This window comes from Delphinus delphis, chromosome 5 (genome assembly GCF_949987515.2).
Source record: "Delphinus delphis chromosome 5, mDelDel1.2, whole genome shotgun sequence".
NCBI classification, from domain to species: domain Eukaryota; kingdom Metazoa; phylum Chordata; class Mammalia; order Artiodactyla; family Delphinidae; genus Delphinus; species Delphinus delphis.
In genome coordinates, this window is record NC_082687.1 from 42,569,605 (window position 1) to 42,590,876 (window position 21,272).

Consider the following 21,272-nt stretch of genomic DNA (forward strand, 5'->3'; position numbering starts at 1 on the left):
ATTTATATCTTTTCTTATGTACATAGTTTAGCCTTCAAAAAGGAAAAGACTCTGTGAATGCTATTTATTAAGTTTTCTGTAATTTGCCTCAAATGATAACATGTTGACACCCATCTATGATGAGTATAGAGGCACCACCAGAGAGAAGATGCACTCATAAACTTCTCCGCTATTCATAGATTCATAATAATTATGGCCCTACTGATGTTCAGGTCCAGTCCCTCATCTAACTAATGAGAAACCTGAGAACAAAAAAAAAAAGAGTAATGTTCTTTTGAAGGAGATAGTGTTGTGTCAGAAACTGTCACCATGGTTGTTAACTCTAACTCTCCCCCTCCCCCAAGGGAATGTAAGCTGTGGGGAAGTGTTATCTTTGTCTCACAGGAAACCACCAGAAGAGAAAAACAGGAGGCCACCAGAACTGGTTAGAACCGGCCAAGTCTAAAATGGCTGATGACCTGGTCTTCAGTAGACCTTGAGCCCCATCATACACTCACTGTAATACACGAGCATGCTAAGTGACACGCTTGCCAGTGGCCATAACAGGAAGTACCGCACCATAGAAGGAAAAAAAGGAGGTGGCAACCAGTTCCAGGAAGAACCCCGCCTATTCCCAGAAAGCCAATGCATATGCCTCCCTGTCATTAACCCTACCTTTAAAAATCTTGCCTTGATCACCCCCTGACTAGAAGTTGATTTGTGAACTAAGTTCCGGCTTCTCCATTCTCTGGCCATTGAATAAAGCTTGTGTTATTTCAATCTCAGCATCAGTTTTGTTATTGCCTGTGCAAATCTGAACAGGAAAAGAAGCTCCCCTGCCAAGGCAGGGGTCTTCAGCCAGGCTAGGGCACAAGGGTGGTGGTGGGGGTGCTCCATAAGGCCAATCTAGTAACAGAACTGCTAGTTGTCTACCCAAACCTCTCTTCTCCCTTTTGTAGAACTCTTGTTTCTAGCTGGACATATGGCTACCTAAATAAAGATTACATTTCCCAGCCTTCCATGTAGCAAGATATGGCCGTGTGACTAAGCTCTTGCCATGGAACATACGTGACCATGAGTGTGGTAGCTTTGGGGAAACTTCCTTACAAGGCAGTGGGGGCATGTTCTTTGTACCTACTCACCTTCTTCCATACATTCTGTTTAAAAGGTGGTTGTTTTGGCTGGAGATCTATGTTGGCCTAAGAGGATGAGGGCCTCCTTGGCCCAGATGACAGTGTAGCTGCCACTCCAACTTTGGACAGCCACTATATAGACTTACAAGTGGGAGAGAAAGAAGTCTCTTTTCTCTTTAAGTCACCAGCTTGGGGTTTCTTGTGTTTGAAGCTGTATCTGATTCAGACAAGAATCTATTTCATGCTACAAAATTTCCTTTATTCATTTTTTGAGCACATAGTTACTAAGTACTTTTTATGAGCAAAGAACTACATTAAGTGGATATGAAACTAAATATTTTTTATTTTGAAAAACTTTTTGAAAAGGTTTTAGATTAAGACTCCCCTTTACCCTCAGTCCATCCTTTACCTACCCCAGGCATATCACACAATTTTATTCCTTCACTATGAAGAACTATTTCTCTTGACTTTGGATTTTAGACTGATACTGTCAGGTGAGTAACATGTTTTCTAAAAGTTAGAAAAAAAACCCACCAAAGCAACCCAAGCACATACGACTTTTACGTTTCAACCTTCGCCCCCAGCTATATGACAAATCATGATTAAAAGTCATGATGTAAATGTAGTCTTTGAAAATATGTAAGATGTAAACATTTGTCTTTGAACAAATTCAAAATATCATGGCACATGTTTTTAAAATATTTAAATCAAATGTATTTTCTAAGTTAATGCTCGGAAATGCACTAAACACAACACTGTTTTCAGTGTTAGTCACATAAAAAAAGGTATGTATGTGAGGTGAGAGTCTCTCTTCCCTAAATGACTCATCTCCCCTTTCAGAGCAGAAAGTTACTGGACTCCCCAGAATCAGAGCAAACAGATTTGCTGTCACTGGCTCCCTTACCTAATTCTGCTGTCAGGCATGGAGAAGTGTTCCCACATGTGAGTTCCATTTAAATTCCTCCCAAATTCTTCTTTGTTGATTTCTGATAATTTATTGTTTTGAAGTTTTTTTCTTTAAGGAGAGTAGATGCTCTAAGTTTCCACATATCTTTTCACTTCTAAATTTAAAAGCTTAAGGTCAAATATTTAATAATTTTTGAATGATGGTAGAGATACAATAAAATTTGAGGAGATACCTAAGTGTAAAAGCAGACTTACCTTAGGGTCCACGTTGAGAATTTTTCTGTCTCTTTTGTATTTGAAAAGTAAGCCTTCTGGATTATCAGCAATCACTTGGTAGTTGGGAGTTGAATTCCAAACAGCAACATGACTGTCCCAGTTGTAAAAACTATAGAAATAAATATTTATTAGGAATTAATATGCATAATGAATTAAATTGACAAATATATTTCAGAAAATATTTGGGGCAGTTCAGCTTCAAAATAAATGGATAGGATCACAGTCTATACAACCATGTAGACCACATGTGTGATTAAAATTCTTGCAGAAAAGATTAGACTGGGTTATTTTCAAATCATTTAGATACATATTTATGAATGTTTTGCATGATTTCCTGGTTTGAACACTCTAGGACCTAGGACCTATTCCAGTATCATATTCCCAGGAAGTCAAGAAGAAAATTGATACAATTTAAGGCTATTTCTTCTAGTTCAGACTCTTCAGGATATTGAGTATTCAGGGTATTAAGAGACTGTTTACTGGAAGGAAAGGCAGGCTAAGTCACCTCTTTTCATTCAAAACAAATTAATTCATTTCTTTAAGGTTCTATTTTTCAATAATATGTTTCCCAGGCAGTAAGAAAACTACTTATGTTTGAGAGGTTACCAGAGGCCAGGCATGATGTGATGTATTCTAAAACAACACCCATATGAATTTGCTCTTATTTCACAGACAAGGCAAGGATACTATGGGAGTTCAACTAGCATAGTTAACACCCTGCAACTAATACATCATAGGGTTAATATTTCAACCCAGATCTGTGTGTTTCAAAGCATATACATGTTCTTTCTACTGTTCAACATTGCCTGTTCAATCCCTTCTTTGGAGGTTCGTCTATGGAAACTTTCTATTTTTTTCCATCTCTCATTTTATACTTACTTGTCAAAAACAAATATAATGCTGTTATGTTCATTGGAAGTATCCTCAATACACTTATTTTTACATATCTTATTCCCATTAACACATTTTCTAATATTATGTTTGCTTTTAAAATGACAGCCACAGAGATAAGTCATGTAGAGCTCCCAGCCCAGTACGCCTCTCAAATATTTGTAATATTTATTTTTAATCATTTTCCCCTTATCCTATTTCTGGGTTGTTTTTCCCTCTATTACTCCTCTTCTTCATTTTGAAAGAGTAGATTTCATTGATTAAACTCACTCTGAATTACATTGTTTTCTGAGGCATCACCTTTTTGCTACTACCTGAAAATGTAATATGTTTACCCTCAAATTTTTTAATACTCAGAAAAAACTGATTATATAGATCATATATTTATATCTTTGGGGGTGCATATTAGTGAGAACTATTCTCTCTCTTCCCCTCTTACTCCTTCTATGGCCAAGACATTGGAGTGTCTGCCTTTTCTGAGGCACAGAGTCAGGAAAAGTGGTTTTCCAACCATCTCTGTCTGTTTAATCAAGCCTCTGCAAGAGAGCAGGAATGACTATCTGATTAGTGAACTGAGAAAAGGAGCTAAACATTCATGGCTTTCTAGGTCCTCACTTTAGCCAGCTTTCATGAGTGAAGTTTATCATGGCAGGCTCAATGCCCAATAGGGTGATGATAGGAGAGCAGCCTATAGTACTGGTGATAAATTCAATCCAGTGGTAAAAGTATTACAAGCCAATTTGACTATGCACCCAAGCTGGGTCCCCCAATTCAGTTTAATTCATAATAAAGAAGATAAATTGACCTCTATTCTCCTGGCTGTTCAGTTAGGAGATTCACAAATTGGAATAGGGGACATGGGTATGATCCTCAACTATATATATATACACACATACATATATTTCTGAGATATATGGATATACATAATCCCAATAAAATGCTTGAGTCATACAGGCAGATTTTATATATATACACTTTATCAAAAAAAGTTAATTTGTGTAGCACGTGGTACTTTTGATGAAGTGATTTGGATTGTTAATCAATACTTTTGTTTTACTAGGCAGGGAAGGGAAACAGGTTTCATCTCACATGCCAATTCTAATAGCTAATAATTATTAGTATTTAATAAAGATAACTAACACTTATTTAATAAGCACCACACCATGTGTTGGGTACTGTTCTGAGACTAATGAATCTATTATCTCATCAACCTTATTGTCAACACCATGAAGTAGGCATAAAACTATCCCCTTTTATACATGCAGAGCCCAGGTAATCTTGAAGTGTACTTGTGGATGAAGATGAGGGACTGGATTTGAGAAGACATTGAAAAGTGGATTTAATGGTTATGAGAAAGACATCAATGAGATAAGAGTCTAGGATTACTCTCAGATTTCTGGTTTGAATACTTAAGTGGATGGAATTATTTACTAGGAACTAAAATACAAGGTAAGGAACAGATTGTAGGAGGTGAGGTGGGGGGCATGTAGTTCAGTTTTAGACGTGTTGAACTTGAAATCCTTATGAAATATCTAAGAAAATGAAAGCAAGGATCTTGGTTTGTGTTGTTTACTGCCCTATTTCCAATTCCTTTTTTCAGACCATGCCTCACAATGGTAGATGCTAAATGCATATTAATGACAGAAATAGATAATGGATGAATTTCTGAAGTTAGAGACTTTTCTTAGATGGAGTAATGTATCTAGAAGTATCAGCAGTGTTTAAATTCAAAGAGGTGACTGAGATGGACAAAGGAGAAGATGGAGATAAGAATGAAATCTGGAACATCAATTTTATCGAGTAGGAAGAGGAATCAGCAAAGGAGAGTAAAAAACAGTGATCTGAAGCATCAGAAAGAACCAGGAAAGAGTTACTTTTTTGCAAAAACTGAAGAGAGGAGAATATATCAAGAAATAGTACTTTAAGAAAGACAATAGTGTCAAATGCCTCATATATTAGATAAGGCATGAAGAGAGTTCATCAAAATTTGCACTTGGAAGGATATTACAGGAAAAGCAGTTGCAGTAAAATGGTGGGGGCAAAATTCAGTTATAGAGAATTTAAGGGCAAGATGGGAACAGATTACTGAATAAAAAATTCCTTTATTAATTTAGTTATAAAGTAAACAAGAAAACTAGGGCAGCACTGGGGATATAAAAAATTAAAGTTCAGCTTTTTTTTTTTAAAAGATGAAATATTCTTGAACATGTTTCCATGGTGTGAAGAGGGAAAAGTAGAGAAAGCAGAATCCTAAAGAGGCAGGAGCTATAAAAAGGCTTTGCCATAAAAAATTCTATATGAGAAGATGTATCTAATATACAACAGAACTATGATATTCCTATATATATGTAGGTTAATTTGATTTTAGTAAGAATCCTGCATGTTATTTATTACTATTCCTATTATATGGATGAGTGAACTGGAGCTAAGAGAAGATAATAAAAAATTTGAAGTTTACATTACTAGTAAGTACTAGAATACAGTCTCAGACCTAGCCTATAGAATCTAAAACAAGTACTTTTTCTAAAAATTTTTATTTTATTGTGGTAAGAACACTTAACAGGAGACTTGCCCTCTTAACAAATTTTTAAGTGTACAATACATTATGTTGACCGTAAGTACGATGCTGTACCGCAGAGCTTTATAGCTTATTCATCTTGTTTAAGTGAAACTTTATGCCTGTTGATTAATAACTCCTCAATTCCCCCTCCTCCCCAGCCCCAGGTAACCACCATTCCATTCTTTGAGTCTACGAATTTGACGATTTTAGATACCTCATATAAGTGAAATCATACAGTATTTGTCTTCCTGTGACTGACTTATTTCACTTTTCATAATGCCCTCAAGTTTCATTTGTGTTGTCACATATTGCAGAATTTCCTTCTTTTTTAAGGTTAAATAATATTCCATTGTATGTATATACCACATTTTCTTTTTCCATTCATTTGTCAATGGACATTTAGGTAGTTTCCACATCTTGACTGTTGTGAATAGTTTCTTTTAGACCACATATAGTTGAGTGTTGTTTTTTAAAATCCATTTAGCCACTCTGTTTTTTGATTGGAGAGTTTAATCCATTTATACTTAAAGCAGTTATTGATAGGGAAGGATTTACTCTTGCCATTTTATTAATTGTTGTCTGTTAGTCTTGGAGTTCTTTTGTCTTTTTTTTCCTCTCTTGCTGTCTTCCTTTTTGTTTTGTTAATTTTTTATTGATATATTTTGAATACTTGATCTTTTTCTTTTGTGTATCTTCTATAAGTATTTTTTTGTAGTTACCTTGAGGTTAACATAAAATATCTTATAGTTGTAAATGTTAATTTTAAGATGATAATAACAAGTTTAATCACATACACAAACTTTACATTTTAACTTCTCCCATCCATGTACTTCATGCTATTGTCAAAATTTATATCTATTCATACTGTGTATCTTTAACTTTTTTGTTATAATTATTTTTAATACTTTTGTCTTATAATTTTTACAGTAGAATTAAAAGAGATTTACCCACTGCCATTACAGTAATACACTACTCTGAATTTTTTTATATATTTACCTTTATCAATGAGTCTCATACTTTCTTATGCTATCATGTTTCTTTTTAGCATCCTTTCATTTTAATTTGAAGAACTCCCTTTAGTATTTTTATAGGGCAAATCTAGTGGTGGTGAACTTTCTGAGCATTTTCTCTATGTGGGAAAGTTTTTATCTCTTCTTCATTTTTGAAGGACAGTTATTCTGGGCATATTACTCTTTGGTAGTAGCTCTTTTCTGTCAGCAGTGTGAGTCTATCATCCCACTCCCTTCTGGCCTGCAAGGTTTCTATTGAAAAATCTGTTAATTGTCTTATAAGAAGGCGAGGAGGGTCCATTGGATGTGACAAGTTGCTTTTCTCTTGCTTCTTTCAAAATTCTCTCTTTGTCTTTGATTTTTGACAATTTAATTATAATATGTGTCTTGAAGTAGATTTCTTTGATTTATCTGATTGGTGTCCCTTAAGCTTTTTGGATTTGGATGTCCATTTCCTTCCCCAGATTTTGGAAGTTTTCAGTCATTATTTCTTTGAATAATTTTTCTCATCCTTTATCTCTCCTCATTCTTGGAATCCCATAATATGTGTATTGGTTCCTTGATGGTGTCCCATAACTCTCTTAAGGTTTTTTTCACTCTTTTTCATTGTTTTCTTTTTGCTTCTCTGACTTAATTATTTCCAATGACTGGTCTTTGAGTTCATCGATGTTTTATTTTGCTTAATCTAGTCTGATGTTGAAACACTTCAGTGGGTTATTTTTAAGTTTAATTATTGTCTTTAGCTCTATGATTTCTGTTTTGTACTTTTTAATATTTTTTCCTTGTTGAATTTCTCCCTTTGTTCATGAATTGTTTTCTTTACCTCAGTGAGCACATTTATGACAGTTATTTTGAATTCTCTTTTAGGTATACTATCAGTACCTTTCTGTAGTGTCAGTATCTGGAGATTTATCTTATTCCTTTTGGGGAGAACATTCTTGCCTGATTCTTGATTTTCCTTGACTTTCTGTGTTGCTGCCTGCGTATTAGACAAAGTAGGCATCTCTCCTAGTCTTCATGGACTGGCCTTATACAGGAGAAGACCTCCACCAAGCAAACTGGACAGAGATTCACTGGCCTCTTCTAACTTTTTCCCTCCCCAGGGAGAAGCAGGCAGCTGTGGGTTTTGTCATTTGCTATGTGATGAGCAGGGAGTAAGATCTATGTATGATGTCTACAAGCCCAAGCTGCTGTCGCCATTTTCCTCCAGGTGCATGGAATGTGCCTGGCCCACCAGAACTCCAAGACTGGCAGAATTGAAGTTAGTCCTCTGGGGACCCCCCCCCCCCTTAGAAGAGCTGGGAGTCTGGATGCACAGACCAAGCCCTGCCTCGCTTGGGAGAAGCTGAGAGTTAGGGTGTTTCTTTTTCATAGTATGGTGCTATGCTGGCAGTAGGGATTCCAGTAAGAGGGTGTCCCAAACCTCTCTACTGGCTTTGGTGAAGATTGCTTTGCATTTGCCTGGGGATACAGGGACCTTTCAATTAGTTTCTGGATTTATCACAAAGGGAATTTGTCTAGGAATTCTTGCTGAATCTGTGTATTTGTGGGAGGAGAGTCCAGGGCTTCCTACTCTGCTATCTTGCTGATGTCACCAATCCAAATGCTCTTTTTAATCTGCTATTTCTTGATTTCTTTATTTTTAATTAATTTTTATTGGAATACAGTTGCTTTACAATGTTGTGTTAGTTTCTACTGTACAGCAAAGTGAATCAGCTATACATATACATATATCGCCTCCTTTTTGGATTTCCTTCCCATTTAGGTCACCACAGAGCATTGAGTAGAGTTTCCTGAGCTACACAGTAGGTTCTCACTATTTATCTATTTTATACATAGTATCAATAGTGTATTTATGTCAATCCCAATCTCACAATTCATCCCACCCCACCTATCCCCCTTGGTATCCATTTGTTCACTATAAAACTTTTCCTAGAACTAACAAACATATGAATTTCAGCTAAGCAAGGAAAAGACAGAAAGAAAGAAAGAGAGGGAGAGAGAAAGAAGTAAAAAAGGAAAGAAAGGAATAAAAAGGGGAAAGGAAAGAAGAGAAAAGAGATTTAAAAACTTCCCCGAACTTAGATTCTCTCCATGTCATCACACTTTTCTCCTAATATATTATAATTAAATCTATCTTCTCTATGCCAACTTACCTCGACCACTGTTCCATCTCAGTTCTCTCACCTGAGCTGCTTATTCACATGACTTGCTCAGTTGTAAATACTTACTGGGATAAATCATAGACTCCTCAATCTCAACATATTAGAAAATAAATTTTTCCCACCTTCCAAACCTGTTTAAACTTGCTGTACTGTCTCTATCAATAAGTGGCACTCGAGGTTCCCTGGTGGCACAGTGGTTGAGAGTCCACCTGATGATGCAGGGGACACCGGTTCGTGCCCCGGTCTGGAAAGATCCCACATGCCGCGGAGCAGCTAGGCCTGTGAGCCATGGCCGCTGAGCCTGCATGTCCGGAGCCTGTGCTCCACAATGGGAGAGGCCACAACAGTGAGAGGCAAAAAAAAAAAAAAGCAAAAAAAAAAAAAGTGGCACTCAATAAATGTTCATTGACTAAATTAATGATATATGTCCATCTTTATTATTATTTGTGGTACAGCTGATTACAGTATTTTTAATTATTACAGAATTAAAATAAAGAAGTAGCAAGAAAATTTATTTTAAAATGTAATTAAGAGAATTGATCTAGAACATTGATCTGGGACTTAGAAAATCTAAACCCTCATGCAGTGGTTTCAATTTTCTCTTATCTAAAGTTTAGAGGTTGAACTATATATTGCAAAGGCTCTTTACAATGGTAATAGACTGTTATTATGAAAGCCTCCTTTGATCCAATGAGTTCTTACACGTTATTTTAATTTATGTCTAAGTGGTCACATCTAGAAAATACTTGTAGAAAAGTTCAAACATACTGTATCTAAAATAGATAGAAGAACTTAAGGGGTAACTTACGTGAAATTATTTAAGGTTTAGGAATAAAAGAACAATTTTCCATTTGTTCCCCATGAAAAGCATCCAAGGTTTGGGCATTTTGTTGTATGAGAGTGTACTTATACACAACTTATACAAATAGGTTGGGATAATGAATTGAGATAAATATGTGTAAAATCTGTTCACTAAGTGATAAGGGGGTCCTCATGTATGTTTTTGGAAACAATTACCTGTTTGTCATCTATTTTACATGATAACTCCTGATACCAGAGAAAATATTTTTATGACATTACACGACAACAGAGCATTGGACCACCAGGGGGAGTAAATTTCAAAGCCGTGTCTCCAGAATACTTTGTTTGCCCTAGTTTTGCTCAATATCTTCCTTCAAATGGAGTGGAAATGGCATATTTAGGGAAATCATGAAAGCACAAAATGGACAATGCTATCAAAGATTAGAAAAATTTGCACTTAAAAATACATTTAAAGGCAATCCAAGGCCTTAGGGGTGAATACAGAACAAAAATAATGACTATAACAATTGTAGTCTCCAGTACATAAAGCACAGGGAAAAAATAAGATCACTACCACAAGAACAGGGAATTTGAAATCACAGAGAACACATCACTGAAATAGAAGCTATTACCATCTAAGAGATTTTCCCCATGAACATAACCAATAGTTCATAATGATTAGGAGGGAGATGTTTCAATCTCTATTAATTATGGAATCTTTTTGGTTTTTTTTTTTTTTTTTTTTTTTTTGTGGTACGCGGGCCTCTCACTGTTGTGGTCTCTCCTGTTGCGGAGCACAGGCTCCGGACGCGCAGGCTCAGCGGCCATGGCTCACGGGCCCAGCCGCTCCGCGGCATGTGGGATCTTCCCGGACCGGGGCACGAACCCGTGTCCCCTGCATTGGCAGGCGGACTCTCAACCACTGCGCCACCAGGGAAGCCCCTTTTTGGGTTTTAAACTGTTGGACAAGTAGGCATTTACTGTACCTAATACTTGAATATGCTTATACAGTTAAAAAAAAATTTCATTTGAGAGAAAAATAAAGAATATCGATAAGATATAATTTTTAGGACAGAGAGATATTCATATTTAAAGGAAATTTGTAAAAAACAAATAAAATTAAAAACCTACAAAAACGTTTTTTGTGAAATCAAAAGATTTTTATTAAGGGACTTCCCTGGTGGTCCAGTGGTTAAGAATCCACCTTCCATCGAAGGGGACGTGTGTTCGACACCTGGTTGGGGAACTAAGATCCCATATGCCGTAGGGCAACTAGGCCCATGCGCCACAACTAGAGAGCCTGCATGCTAAAACTACTGAGCTCGCACACTCCGGAGCCCCCATGCTGCAACAAAGAGCCTGCTCACAGCAGCGAAATATCCCACATACCACAACGAAGATCTCACATGCTGCAACTAAGACCTGATGCAGCCAAATAAATAAATAAAAAGAAACACAAAAAAACAACTGACAGTGGTTTACACCAATAGTTCACTTCTTTAAAAAAAAAAGATTTCTATTGAAAAATGAAAATTCAGGGGATTTTATGAGAGTCATGGGGACATTTAAGCATTAAACATTATTGTCTCCTTTTTAATCTCTGTGTAGACAGTCTGTAAGTAGGATGGCTTTACAATTTTACTTTCTAAACTAGGCTCCTTCTGTGAAAGAAGAAAGCTGCTACTAATTGTGCCAACACAATAAGAGTGAGCCCAGACGATGCCAGGAAAACTGAGATGTGTGGTCTCTACACCTACAAACCATTTAAACACTGCTGTTTTAGAGCTGATTTATCCAACGTTTGTGCAAAATGTTTCCAAAGTTTTGCCATGGATTTGCCAAAAATATGATAAAGTTGTTTAAAAAATGCTAAAACATGTTTTCTTATGGTTGATACTTTTTATTTTATTTTATTGCTGTGGAAAAATTATATTATATGAAATTGCAATTGTGGTATAGAGACATGAAATTTAATCTAGAATAATAAACACTCCTGTTCTTTTTCTATTTTTCAAATAATATCAAAGCAGTAAAACATTCTATAACAAACTAATTTCCTGAAATATCATATTCCATGTAAAAATATAGGTTTGATCAGTTATTTTGGTTGGTAAGAATATGAAATCTAAAGTTTAGTGTTTCCATAAGTTAGTTAACTTGGCTCCTATTCATGACTATATAATGTATCTCTAACTTCAATCAGCTATTTAATAAATGCATATGCCAGTTGGGAAAATATAAATAACTGTTGAACAACCTACTGTAATTATTAAAATAATTGAGAACATTAAAAGCCCTAGTGACAGGTAGTCAGAAGGGTCATTCAATTCAATTCAACATGTCAAAAATGCAAACAAAGGATTATAATACAGCATGAAAAATGATACAATAGAAATTTGTGTGAGGTATTTTTGGACTGTAGAGGTCAAAAACAATACATATCTTGCTGAAATATATTTCTAATGAGATTTTCCTGATGGAAAGAAGCAGGGCCAAGCATTCCAGGTAGAAAGGATAGTAAAAGTTAGATTAGATAAGAACTGAAAAATGTTCATGATCAGTGTTAACATTTATGAGAGATATTCAGTAGTTTATTGCTAATGAGGCAGAAAGCAAATTGCTGTGAATTGAGAATTGAATGTGAAATGTGATTATTAACTGTCTTCTACCAAAGTGCAGAAAGTTTGGGTGTGCATTCCCTTTGGGGACAGAGTGGCTCAGAGCAAAGGAAGCAAGGAGAGCTGGTAAGTTTGGCTTTCCTATCCCTTTAAGGCAGTGGATAGAAGGGAGTGTTCATTGCCAGTAGGCTATTGCTCTTAATTTTCATTTGAGTCAGAAAACAGATGGGCACCTGTCTATCATGTTCATCATATTATGTGCTCTGAACCCAAAGTGCAATGTCAAGTATATGGACTGGTTATGGAAGGTGCTAAGGGAGAGATGAATGTAATATAATACCTGAGATACTTGACTATTTGTGATAAGCCCCCAACGGGCACTTATCAGGGAAAGATTCTGAGGAAGTATTCCATAACTGCTTCTATACTCCTATGCTGGCCTCCTCACTGAAGACCCTAGCCCTCTGGTGGGATGTCTGGAATGCTTCATTGCTAGCTCCATGCAATGGGAAAGAAGCAGGTGATAATCACAGATGTACTTATAACCATATCTTCCCATAGTAAGGCTATGGAGATAGATTTATGAGTTACACAAAGCTCTTTCTGATTTTGCAATCAGAGCAAGTATTAGAAACATCCTGAGAAGTATTTGCAACTTCTCAGTTGCAAATCATAGAGTGAGAACCTCAAGGTCAAGCAAGAATGCCAGTAGCTAGTCCTATAGTGGCCATTCCCGGTGAAGAGATTGCAAAGAAAGCACTTTCCCAAGGCAGAAACCTGAAGGAATGGTACAGGGATGGGGTGGGTGTCCCAGAGAGCCCTACTTAATTTCATTCTCTTTCTGATATTATTATTGAAACAACTGACACTTGTTATTTTACATTGATGTAGTGCTTTGTCATCTAAAAAGAGCTTTCACGTTTATACTCTTGTTTAATGTCCAGAATAATGATGTATTAGGTAGGGTATTTATTTATAGCTTATTACAAAATATTGAATATAATTTCCTGTGCTATACAGTAAATCCTTGTTGCTTATCTATTTTATGTATAGTAATTTGTATCTGTTAATCCCATACTCCTATTTTGTCCCTTCTCCCCTCCCTCTCCCCTTTGGTAACCATAAGTTTGTTTTCTATGTCTGTGAGTCTGTTTCTGTTTTGTTATATGCATTTGTTTGTTTTATTTTTTTGATTCCACACATAAGTGATAACATAGAGTATTTGGTTTTCTTGGTCTAACTTATTTCACTAAGCATAATACACTCTAGGTCCAACCACATTGTTGAAAATGGCATAATTTCATTCTTTTTTATGTATGAGTAATATTTCATTGTGTGTGTGTGTGTGTGTGTGTGTGTGTGTGTGTCTGTGTGTGTGTGTGTGTGTGTATACACCAACTCCTCTTTATCCATTCATCTGTTGATGGACACTTGGGTTGTTTCCAAACCTTGGCACCTGTAAATAGTGCTGTTATGAACACTGGGGTGTATGTGTCTTTTAGAATTAGTGTTTTCATTTTTTTTTCCCATATACACACCCAAGAGTGGAATTGCTGGATCTTATGGCATTTTTTTGTGGAACCTCCATACTGTTTTTCACGTGGCTATATCAATTTATATTCCCACCAACAGTGTACAAGTGTTCCCTTTTCTCCACATTCTCACCAACGTTTGTTATTTGTATGCACATTTTATGTTTTTGATGTCACAGTTTACACTGAGCATACATAAGAGACGAGCCTGAGAAGGAGACAGAGAATTGCATACGAATGTACGAGGAGTAAGACAGTGCCATGAGAACCAAAAGGAATAGAAGGCATGAAAAATCAATGAGGAGATCCCCCTTGTCAAATGCAAGGAAGGAATGAGAAAATAACCAAAATGTGATGGCTATCATTGGTAACTGTTCTCTTTGTGGTTAGTGAGCATTTATCTTAGGCTAAGGAGATTGTATAGATAAGTAATCTCTGTTGCTTCTACTGGAATTACAAGATTAGAGTTCTTTTACTTAAAAATAACAAACATTCTTTGACTTAACATACTCTTTCTATCTGGAAGGTCTCAACAACTCAAATTTTGTGAATATGAAAATATTTTGAACCATTGCTCCACTCAGCAACCTTTTACATTATGAATATTGTGATGTTCTTTAGGTTTACTGATCTTTCTATGAGTAGTATGCCAATTCTGCCCTGTAATCACCATAGTTTTCCTTCATATCTGTGGATATATTTCTAGAATTAGAATTTTCTAGTCATGACTATGTGACAAGGCAAGGCTTTTCATTAAAGAAATGTCAGTATATTAGGGAGAGGAAATCATGGTGGGTCCTGGGTCCTAGGGACCAGGGAAAGAAACCAGAAGGGAAAACTGGAGTGTAGGTATGTTGTGAGGGAGACTGGCCACTCCCCCAGGTTCAGGCACTGTAATTGCGCTTTCAGGTAAAATGGCTTTGAATTTGTGTAAACTAAAAGAGATGTGCAATTTAGAACTATATTATAAGTGAGTTTAATGAAACAAGGTTTAGAGTGAAGCTATGATGGAGGAACTTAATGCTGGAGGAGAGAGACTTCCTTCTCTCCTGCTATACTTGGAGACATCACCCAGATTAGCAGTGGAACCCCAAGTCGTTAAAGTACTTTTCTTAAGTGGATAAGAGTTTTGCTAGGCATTATCTTCCTGGTATGGTATGTTTGTCTAGGAAATGGGATCATTTGGCAGCACAAGTAAGATGATTTTGAGAACATTAGAGTTTCTGTGCTTAAATCACAATTCTCTAGAAAGGAAAGGCATCTGAGCTTCTTGGTGGCTGGATTTCAACAGGGACAACGTGTTAAAAGGCGGCTCCTTGGCTACTGAAGATGGTTTTGTGACTTTGTGTCCTTCAAAGGATAGTAACCAAGACTTACTCACTTTGGAACAGGTAGGCTTGGTAGGCAGAATTCAAAATATCTTCTGTGGTCTCTGCTCTTTAGGGTTGGATCCGCAATATGTTATGTCACTTGGCAAAAAGGACTTCACTAATTGTTTGACCTTAAAATTGGGAGAAAATCCTAGATTATCCAGGTAGGCACAATGTGACCATAAGAGCCCTTCAAAACAGAAAAGCAAGCCAGAAGTCAGAGAAATTCAAAGCATGAGAAGATTGGATGCACTGTTGCTGGCTTTAAGATGGAGGGACCACAGGGACCTCAGTTCTATAACTAGATAGAATTGAATTCTGCCAACAGTCTAAATGGGCTTGGAGTGTATTCTTCCCCAGAGCAAGCAGAAAGGAATGCAGTTCTGCTGACACCTTAATCTCAGTCTTGTGAGACCCTGAACTGAGAATCCAGCCACACCGTGCCGACCTGTGGACGGTGACATGAGTGTTATTTTAAGCTGCTAAATTTGTGGCAATTTGTTACTCAGCATTAGAAAGCTAAGATAGTAGGCATTGTAAGTGCTTTGGAGTTAGCTTAAGGGAGTCTGTTGAGGATGAAATAAACATTTTATCACAGTTGGGAGGCTGGGATGGATCGGAGGCTCAAAATTTATTTTGAATATTAAAAGGAATGTGACCTCATTTTGTACTCGAGATTGGTGAAGCAGAATATCAGTTATAAATAGAATGTGATCAGGGAGAAATAACAAAAGTAACACTGAAACAACACAGATGAAAGCAATGAGAATCCATGTAGTAGAAAAACAACCTTAGGCAGAAAGAGAAGCCAAACACTTCATAGCCTTTGACTTTTCATTGGACAATTTTGTATTTCTGTACATGCTATGGAAAACTATCTTCAAAAAGTTTGTGTCTGGGGCTTCCCTGGTGGTGCAATGGTTAAGAATCCGCCTGTCAATACAGGGGACATGGGTTTGATCCTTGGTCTGGGAAGATCCCACATGCCGCAGAGCAACTAAGCCCATGCACCACAGCTACTGAGTCTGCGCTCTACAGCCCATGCTCTGCAACAAGAGAAGCCACCGCAATGAGAGGCCCGTGCCCCACAACGAAGAGTAGCCCCCGCTTGCCGCAACTAGAGAGAGACCACACGCAGGAACGAAGACCCAAAGCAGACAAAAAAAAAAAAGAGAAAAGATGTGCTGGCTCTTCTGGGACAGAATGAAAATGGGAGCAGCTATTCATTGGGGCCCATCGTGGTGAAGGTAGTAAGAATTGAGGGGGCAAAACATTAAGTGGAAAGAATCAGAGCTGCTCATTCAGCTCTCCTTCCTCAACTGACATATCTCCCTTGAAGGCCTTCTTTATTTAAATAATAAAGTGTTTAATGATTTATATTTACAAGTGAGACCATTACCTTATACTTGTTCTTTTATACCAGAGCTCTTTCTACTACACTACAATGCTACTCAGTCTTTTCCCTGCAAATGATTTTCCTTCTTCCTTTGATATTTTTTAACAGTGAAACAATGTTTTATCACGTTTATGAGCCATGATCTGATGAATGTGAGTCACCAGTAAGTGATGCCACTATCCACCCTCTCACCTAATCTAGAAATGTGGGTCACCTCAGGCTTTTCCCACTTCCTCACCCTGCATCCTCTCTCCCATCAAGTCTCATAGATGCTATCTCCATAACCTCTCATGTCCACATACTCCTCTCCAAATGCTGCATCTTCCACCAATTCTTACCTGAATTAATACAATACCTTCACAATCAGTCCCCCTCCCCCTTTTGTCTGCATCCCCTATCATCTATTGTTCTTACAATCACAGATATCTTTAAAAATATCGCATCAGCTATTACATCCCTGCTTAAAATATTTTTCTGACACCTATGGCTTTCTAAACACACTCTGTAGCTTAGCACACTAACTCTCCAAAACCTGGAAGCTGCCTCTCTGGCCGCCCCACACACTCCCAACCCCAGATTTCTCTTAAGCTTTTCCCACTATCTGCATTTCTTTAAACATGTCATTCCAGGCCCTGCCAGTGCATCTCTACTGTTGGACATGCTGTTTTCTTTGCCTGGACTGTCCTCTCCACATTTCTTTTTCTCACCTAGTTAAGTACTACTCATTCTCCAAATCCGATAGCATGCAATACCTCCCAAGGGAACCTCCAACCCTCACCTAGCCTAATTTATATTCCAGTCTCTGGGCTGAATAGTTACCTACTAACAGAAACAAAAGTTCTGTCCTGTAACAATTGATTTACTATTCTGTCTTCTCAATTAGCCTGTGAGCCTCATTAGGGTAGGAACCAGCTTTATCTGACTACTCCTAGAGCTTCTTGTGGTACCTGGCACTTGGTTATTTCCAACAAATGTTTAACCTTTCCCTCCACTACCATGAGACTGCCATGAGGGATATGACTTGACTTTCATCTTCAGCATCAGCTTCTCTTTTGCTCTTGGGTCTACTGTCACCTTCTTTGTCCTTTCGTCTTCACTGCTCTGCTAAGAGCTTTGATTCAGGACATTATGAACTACTAATACATTAGCACAAAATATGTGACTTCTTTCATTTGCCAATGTCATGGATCTCTAATTGTCGGGCTGTATGCTCTGTCACTTTTAAGAGGACACATTTTTGTGTGGGAGGTGAGGCAGTTTCCTGACTGTCCTTCAACCACATCACATACTCAGCAACCTCCTTAGTTTATACAAAGCATAACTCTCTTGTCAGTATGACCGGAGCATCAGGCACCCCATTGGAAATTGAGTGGCACAGATCACTAGAGTTGGGTAAAACACACTGCCTTTAAAAATCCATTGTTTCACCCTTAAGAAAGCTGGTAAGATATGCCTTTGACAAGTATTTGAACTTGATAATAATGACAAAATGTAAAAAGGTAAATTAGCAATATTTTGTTCAGTAAAGATAGAGTAAGAAGACCAAAAGACACTACACATTGAACGTTAAAAAGCCTCCAGAGGAAATGAAAGGGAAGACATGTAGGTTACTGTTTATTTGATTGGCACATATCAAGGGATTTCTCAAGCTTAAAAGTAATGGAAGAAATCCTAAAGGAAAAGATAGATCAGTTTAACTTCATAACAATTTAAAATATTTTTATGTCATGAGAAGTCATAAATAAAAATAAAGGCAAACAAAAAATAAGGAAAATATGTGGTATAAATTATAAAACTCTCTTATAGAGTAATTTTTAAAATTTCAATGATCCTAACTTTTAACATTGGGAGAGACCAAGGATAGATAGATCACGAAAATAAAATAATAACCAAGAAATAATTGAAATGAGCATAAACTTTGCTAATAATAAAAAGAATGTTTTTGACTTTTAAAATGGGGAATAATTAAGAAGCGTGTAATACTTCCTACTAGCAAGGGTGCCATGAGACCGTGCATTGATAGCTTGTGAGAGTGCAAGTTACTACATTTTTGGAAAGCAACTTGGCAATGTGCATAATAAGTCTTGTAAGTATTTATATCACTTGACCCAGCAATTCCACTTCTAGGCACTATAGACAAAGACGTATGCACATAAAGACTCTTCACAGTATTATTTATAAAAATGATGATTTGAAATCAACTTATGTGGTCCAAACTCTTATTCTAGGCAGTCAGGAGGCCAAATTCTTACTTAAACTGGGTCTGCAACTAGTAGTAGCGATGAGGAGTTAGTAGTGGGAAAAGGCAGACTGGGAGGTAGAACATGTAGAGACAGTGGTTTTTAAACAGCAGCTATTGTGAGTCTTTTTTGAATTGCAAAATCAATTTGCTGGGCCACAGTCAGAATGAAAATGCAGAATGGTGTAGAATGGCGTAGAAAATATTGGAGGGCACTTTACTGGGTAATTTTTATAAAATGTTTATCTAGAGTATTTATTTAGAGACTCAGGGCATCTCCTCTTCCCCTTTAAAAAAATGTTTTTTGAATCATTTCAAACACACCTAAAAGTAGAGACTGGAGTAACAAATCCCCATGTACCCATTATCTAGCATCAATAATTATCCACAAAGAGTCCCTCAGTTTCATCTCTCTCCTCCCACAAACTCACTCCCACCAACCAAATTAGCAAGTTCTGGACTTTATATCATTTCATCTGAAAAAACTTCAGTATGGATTTCTGTGATATTGTGATATAATAGGAAATATATATTTGGTCTTCTTCCCATAAATGCTTGTAATTTCTTGAGCAGTAGGAGTGAGAGGAGAATGTTTTGTTATTCAAAATAAGCCCTTTTCAACCATCCCTGAGTGTATGCTAATGAGCAGACTCTAGATAGCTTCAGGATGGGGGTTTGTTGCCAGAGGAATTGACCTTGTGATTAGAGGGTTAGAACTTTCAGTCCCACCCTTGAATTTCTAGGAGGGGGAGAGGGGCTGGCTGGAGGAGCTAGAGATTCACGAGTGGCCAATGATTTTGGAGAGCTTTTGGGTTGGGGAACGCATCCCTGTGCCAGGAAGATGGTGCACCCCAAACTCTACGGGACAGAAACTCCTGCACTCTTGGACCCTTCCAGACCTCACCCTATGAACCTCCTTCTCTGGCTGTTTGTCTGGGTCTTTTATAATATCATTTATGATAAACTGGTAAACATAAGTAAATATTTCCCTGACTTTCATGAGCTGTTCTAGCAAATTATCCAACCAGGTGGGGGAAGGGGGTGGTGGGAACCCCTGACTTTGCAGCCATCTTGGACAGAACCGTGGGTACTTGGAGACCCACTGCTTTCAACTAGCATCTGAAATGAGGGCAGTCTTGTGGGACTGAGACCTTAAACCTGTGTAGTCTGACTCTAACTCTGGGTAGTTAGTGTCAGACTTGCATTAAATTGGAGGAGACCCAGTTGGTGTCCTGAGAGTTGGAAAATTTGTGATGGGAAACCCCGCACCCCGTATCAGGTGTCAGAAGTATTATAAGTAGAGAAACAGCTTTCCTTTAATCTCTAAAAGATAGCCCTTTTTAAAAATATAACCACCAGTTTTTATCATACCTTAATATGACAATAATTATTCAATACCACCAAGTACCCAGTTACCATTCAAATTTCACCAATTGTCTTATTAGTTTCTTTTTTACATAGAGTTTGCTCAAGTCAGAATCCAAACAAGGTCCATATTTTGTAGGAGTCCTGAGACTTCAACCAATGGAGGACAAAGAGCCTTAGAGGGCACTGAAATTATTTTGAAATAATGCTTAATAATTGAAAATTGGTTAACTAAAGACAGCACCATAAAGTGAGGTACTGGCAGCTGTTGTAACTGATATCCATGAAGAATTTTCAGAGAGAAGATAAAGTGCTTACTATATAAGATTCAGAGTTGCATATATACAATAAGACAGCAAAAAAACACATCCATGAACACACCTACACATACGATTGACTACTTGACAGTTGCCGCCACCTTTGATAGAACTTTTCCCTCTTTATAGTCACATCACAGTAAAAAAGGGCAAATATGTTCTTGAATGCTTACTGGCCCTTAGAGCGACACATATACTATACATGCTGTTTTGTATATATCCTGAGAGACTATAATGAAAGGCAAAAGTGAAAGGTTGTAGTGGAAGAGATAGTGGTAGATGTGGAGAGAAGTGAACAGTTTGGGACCCAGTTAGATTCAATTCCAACTCCACAAACAGGTGTGCCTGAGAATGTCTGTAACCCCCTCCCTGATTGGCTAGGGGCAAACTTGTATTAGCAGCAATCCTTTGAAGGCAAAGCCCGTAACAACCAGGAAGGAAACCTCCTTGAGCTAGTGATGTTTTCCCCTTTGGAATAGGTTATTTAATAAAAATGTAAATGTTTTGCTGCTCTTGCCTTTGTTTAGCAAGTAGCAGGCATGTAACTGATTATATGGCACACATTTGACCTACAGTCACTGAACGGAACAGAATTTTGCCCAATAGCCAATCTTCTATCTCTTCCTAATATATATGTGTGTGTCTTATGTATGTTATACATACATATATTTTATATGTTATATATCTTTGTATACTGTTTATATTTATAACATT

General features: G+C 37.3%; 1 protein-coding gene across 3 annotated transcripts in view; it reads right to left on the reverse strand.

Annotated features, from left to right (window-relative positions):
- The window catches only part of CFAP299 (cilia and flagella associated protein 299), a 625,888-nt gene that overhangs the window by 18,358 nt on the left and 586,258 nt on the right, over positions 1-21,272 (reverse strand). For 2 of the 3 annotated variants that reach the window (XM_060011681.1, XM_060011680.1), the window contains one exon: positions 2,274-2,403. In XM_060011681.1, the coding sequence (XP_059867664.1) occupies positions 2,274-2,403 (130 nt within the window). Of the gene's footprint in view, positions 1-2,016; positions 2,174-2,273; positions 2,404-21,272 lie in introns of all 3 variants that reach the window. The other variant, XR_009519430.1, reaches the window with a different exon arrangement.